The sequence below is a fragment of the Acanthisitta chloris genome, unplaced genomic scaffold, assembly GCF_000695815.1.
Source record: "Acanthisitta chloris isolate BGI_N310 unplaced genomic scaffold, ASM69581v1 scaffold43585, whole genome shotgun sequence".
In the NCBI taxonomy this organism is placed as follows: domain Eukaryota; kingdom Metazoa; phylum Chordata; class Aves; order Passeriformes; family Acanthisittidae; genus Acanthisitta; species Acanthisitta chloris.
This window is the reverse complement of record NW_008675081.1, coordinates 7,430-12,544: the sequence shown is the minus strand read 5'-3', so window position 1 is coordinate 12,544 and position 5,115 is coordinate 7,430. Positions and strand designations below refer to the sequence as shown.

At 56.0% G+C, this 5,115-nt stretch overlaps 1 protein-coding gene across 1 annotated transcript in view; it reads left to right on the top strand.

The window, feature by feature from the left end:
• Positions 1-808: 808 nt before the first annotated feature.
• Positions 809-5,115, top strand: part of LOC103803021 (N-terminal EF-hand calcium-binding protein 3-like) — a 5,552-nt gene continuing 1,245 nt past the window's right edge. Inside the window, exons 1-6 of the mRNA XM_009075554.1 lie at positions 809-915; positions 1,099-1,220; positions 1,631-1,710; positions 2,091-2,144; positions 2,750-2,862; positions 4,444-4,521. Coding sequence (XP_009073802.1) covers positions 809-915; positions 1,099-1,220; positions 1,631-1,710; positions 2,091-2,144; positions 2,750-2,862; positions 4,444-4,521 — 554 coding nt within the window. The remainder of the gene's footprint in view (positions 916-1,098; positions 1,221-1,630; positions 1,711-2,090; positions 2,145-2,749; positions 2,863-4,443; positions 4,522-5,115) is intronic.

Genomic DNA, 5,115 nt, shown 5'->3' with positions numbered 1-5,115 from the left:
TGCCTCCCTGAACCCACCTTTACACCCTTCAGCACTAAAGCCTGTGGTGAGCACTCTGCATATCAGACCCGGGAGGAGAGTGGTGAGGAAAGGGCACACAGCCCCATGTTCCTGCTGGACACCCCTCCAGTGCTGTAGAGCACTGGGCCAGGGCTCACAGGGGCTGTCACTCACTCACAGGTGACATGGGGATGAGCTATGGGGTGGCCCAGAGTGCAAGCACATGTCAGACATTCATCTGGGAGTCTCTTGTGGGAGCAGAGAGGATTGGTGCTGTCTTCCCAGGGAGGGAGAGCATGCAGCCAGCCCCTGGCCTGGCCTGCAGGGGTGGGGAGCTCCCTGGAAGGGACTGTCAGCACCTGGGGGATGCTGTGAGTTCCCAGCCTTGTCTAGAGCACTAGTGTGAGCAGAGCAGTGTGTGAATGTGCAGAGGGGATGCTCTGCCAGCCCTGGATCCCTCCCTGGAGCTGGGGGCTGTCCCTGCAAATGACCTCTACCCTGTGGCTTGTGTCCATCTGCTTTCCCCCAGGGCTCCTGGGGCTGTAAGTGCTGGGGCCGGAATGTGGGTGGAAGCCTGCCATGCATTCATTCCTTCTTGTGATCTCACAGGCATGTGCCCAGAAGGGTCTTCTGCCCTACAGTGCCACTTTTTCCTGCAATAAGCAAAAATCGCTGGGTTTTAAATAAACAGTTGGGTTTATTCAAGGGTCAGCCCCTTCCAGATGTGGCTCTGCTCCCCTCACACAGAGCCAGAGGTGTGTGACAGATCATCTCCCCTTCCTCTCAGAGGTATGAGACCTCCTCGAAGATGGAGCATGGAATTTGGAAACACAGGCCAATGCACCAGCTGCAGTCCCTGCAGGCGTCTCTGGAGTGTGCTGTGGACACCGTGGAGGAGCAGTCAGGACGGGAGAGGTAATGAGATGTGGGATGTGTTGCTCCTTCCTCTCCCCCAGCACTACTCCTGGGGGTGCAGCACGGGGCAGGGTTCCCCTGTGAGGGACATCCCGGAGCAGGATCTGCCCTTTCCAAGCCCACTGTGAAGCTGATCCCTCTAGGAATGACTTCAACCCCTCCTTTTGCATTTTATTCTTTCAGAAAGGACATAAAGAAATCTGAGACTTCAGTTAGCCTGAGGTCAGGGAGACGCTGTGGGCGCAGAGGACAGAAGAATGTCTGCCTGTCTCCAACAGATCCCTATTCTGGGATGCTGACAACAGGTACCTGCAGCCTGATGTCCCTGGGGTTGTCTGTGCCCTGCTGGAGCCTGGACTGGGTTTGGGAGCAGCGCAGAATCATTAAGGTTGAAAAAGACTGCTAAGACCAATGAGTCCAACCATTTCCCCAGCACTGGCCACCTCTAACCATGTCCCCAAGTGCCACATCTACAGCAGCACAGAGACTTGCCCAGGACAGAGCCTGGACCATCTCACCCAGATGCCAGCAGGAGCTTCTGTGGGATATGGTATCTTTTTAGTGGTGGGAAAAGTTTCAGGAGAGAAACAAATCATTGCTTTAATTTAAATCAGAGATTTAGAAACTTTTGTGGTCTTCTGGGTCTTGAAGCCAACTTTTGCAATGACAGAATTGAGCTTGTTTTGGTGACATTTCTGTGCCTTTCCCCATGCAGGTGTCTGTGTTGAGGACAATAGCCAGTGGATGGCTCAGATCAACAGGCTCCAGCAGCTCATCGAGAAGCTGGAGTGCAAGGTGTGTGGCCAAGGGGAGTGGCTGGGGCTGCCCTGCACCTCAGCACAGCCAGGTCGGTGCTGGGACCCCTCCTGGTGCCAGCAGCTCCTGCATTCTGTCCTAGCACCACCACAGAGCTGCATCCACTCACCAGATCCAGACTTGCAGCCTCCAAACCCACCCCTCTCCCCTCAGCTCTGCTTCCCCATGGTCCTGCTGCTCTGACAAGTCAGGACCCACCAAGCCCCACAGATGTGCAGCTCACATCCCTGTCCTCCCCAAGGAACATTCCCAGAGTGGTACCTGCCTGTCCCCTGGGCTGGGCAGTGTGTTACTCCAGGGTTTGCCTTACTGCAGAGCTCTCCCAGTAACACTGGTTTTTCCTGTGGTGTTAAATGCAGAGCCCACGCCTGGAGCCGCTGAAGGAGGAAGCAATGTGCAAAGGACAAGATGCAGTAAGTCCCTGTCCTGCTGCTTTATGTTTGCAGGTAACCTGAGTGTGCACAGATCCCTCTCACACATGTGTGAGCTCACACAGCCCCTGTGCCCTGCAGTCACCTGAGTGAGCTCTGGCTGTGGTCTGACAAGGAGTCTGTGACCTGGTGATGGAGCAGGGTGGGATGCAGGGCTGGGAGCTGGGTGTGGGATCACCCACAGAACAAATGCAGCTCATTCAGGTTCATGAAAGCCGCAGGCAGTGCCCACAGCCAGCCCAGAGGATGGCAACACTCTGCTTGTGAGTGCCCAAACCACCCAGGTGTGCTCTGAGTGCCCACAGACACTCAGAGCCCCAGTGGAGGGGTCCTCAGTCCTCTTTCTGCTGGGGTAAGGGCATGTGGAACTGCAGCAGCCCCAAAGCTGAACCCTGCTGCCAAGGGATGGAGCATCTCCTGTTGGTGTGGTCCTCAGCGTAAAATCAACCTGTCCAGGTGGGAAGAGGCCACTGTGTCACCGTTGTCCCGACACTGTGGTGCTGTGCTTGCTCAGCACCACCTTGTCGTACAGCAGGGAGGGCAGGAGTGGATAGATCAGCCCCTGATTCCTTGCTGTCCCTTGGCAGCACATCCTGGTGGCCAAGAGGCAGATCTCGGTGGCCACGAACAGCATCGAGGAGTTCCGGCAGGCGTTCCGGTCCTACACGGAGGGCACCGCTGGGCACAGCAGCTGCCTGCAGTAAGTTGGGTGGTTTGGGGGTGGGTTTTGGGGTGGTTTCCCCAGAAACTGGGCTTCTAACATGTCCTTGTGGGACAGAAGGGTTTTTGTGGAGTGTTTTGTGTGCTGATCAGTGCAAGGATTTGGTGTGCAGGGGTCAGATCTGACAGAGAGGATGAGATGGTGTCAGCGGTGTCCTGCTGCAATATTGTCCCATGTCCTGCTACAGGTATTCCCAGTAAGAATATGGAAAGGAGGGGGAGGGGTTTATACCAGCAGTGATGGCTGTGACGTGTACATGTAAGTGAACAAACTCCTCCAGCACTGAAGGACTCAAAAGTAATGGAAAGGCCAAGGGCAGAGCTCATGCAGAGCATTGATTTATGGAGAATGTGTGTGAAGCTGCCTGAGCACCTGAAGTTGACCCTGTGTGAGGCCAAGGCTGCCCTCAGCACTGCCTCAGAGCTCTGGGCATGGAGCCCACAGGGACAGCCACTGCCAGCCTGTCCCTGAGCTGGCACAGCTGCTTCCTGAGCGGTGCTTCCCTTCTCCCACGGGAGATTTCAAGCCTCTCTCAGTGGGGAATGTTCGTGCTGTTCCCATTTGAAGTGTCATTTTTCAGCTCTTCAGTTCCAACAGCACAAATTCCTGTTTTCAGGCCAAACAAAAGGAAGAGGCTCATGGTGACACGTGTGGCACAGAGAATGGGCGTTCTGTTCTTTGGAATTGATGGGCTTTGCTGTCAGGAGAGCTATTTGTGGAGACAATGGGGTGGCCTTGCATGGGCAGGCTCTCCATGTGAGGGAAAGCTGGAGCCAAGCCTGGGGAGACTGCATGGTCCTGGCTCACACCAGGGAATTCAAAACCTGCCCTGGCCCCCGGGCACACAGCCTCAGAGCTGCTGGGTGACTTGCTTTGCTGTCCCACTGGGGTTTGGCCCCCTCCTGCAGCCCTTGGCAGCAGCTGGAGGAAAGGCTAACCCTCAGCTGGAATTGCTGCTGCTGCAGCCAAGCACAGCTGGTTCCCTGGCCCTGCACCCCAAGCCTTGTGCTCTTGCCTCCCTCCTGCTTCCCCCATCTTCCCATGGGCTGGAGACAGCCCCAGCCTGTTCCTCTGGCAGGAGGGAGTGGGGGAAGCATCACTGATGAAACTGCGTTAGGGGCACAGTGAGCTGTCAGTTTATGCTGTGAGCTCAGCTCCTGCACTTGTGCCTCAGTTTCTCTCCATGTGAAGGGCAAGGGGGTGACAGACACCTACTCCAGAGGGCTGGAAGGATGAGCTGTCAGTGCTAGGGATGTGTAAGAGATAATAAAACACTCAACACACTGGTTCATGGGCTGCAACAAAGCCTAGTTTAAGAGCTGTAAAGCTCCTCTGCTGCCTGGCTGCAGGAGCTGTGAAGCAGGATTTGGGTTTGGGATCCCCTGGAGCCATGTGCTCCTGCAGTCACAAACTCTGGATGCATCCAGACTACACTTTGGAAGCCTCATGGTGAGGCTGATGTGCAGAGCAGTGCCCCTCGCTCCCAGGCTGGTGGCACTACCATGGCAGTGCCGTGCCAGCCTGCCCAGCCCCAGCTCAGGGTCACTCCTGTCCCCACAGCGTCTCTGCCTGCAAGCTGACGGACGAGGCCTGCTTCATCCTCTACGAGTTCTGGCAGGACGTGACCTCGTGGAGAAGGTGAGAGGCTGTTCGTGTGCAGGATGGATATTTGGGGCTGGATGCTGGGGGCCTGAAAAAGGGTTCCTCTGGGGTTCCACAGGACCTCATGCTCCCCTCCTTGCACAGCCTGTGCTGCTGCTGACACTGCCCAGGGCATCCCAGGGCTGTGTGCAGCATAAGGGGGTGAACATAAGGGAGGGGATTCTCTGCCCCTACTCTGTTCTTGTGAGAACCACCAGCAGTGGTGCACACAGTTTTGGTGTCCCCAACTTCAGAAGGACATGGAACTGTTGGAGCAGGTCCAGAGGAGGGCACAAAGCTGATGAGAGGACTGGAGCACCTTCTCTACGAGGACAGGCTGAGAGAGTTGGGTCTGTGCAGCCTGGAGAAGAGAAGGTTGTGTGGAGACCTCAGAGCAAACTGCCAGGAGCTGAAGGGGCTCCAGGGAAGCTGCAGAGGGACTCTTTATTAGGAGCTTCACTGACAGCACAAGGAGGAATGGGGAGAAATTAAAAGAGGGAAATTTGGATTAGCTATTAGGAAGATGTTTTTTATTCTTGTGAGGGTGGTGAGACACTGTCCAAGGTTGCCCAGGGAGGCTGTGGCTGGCCC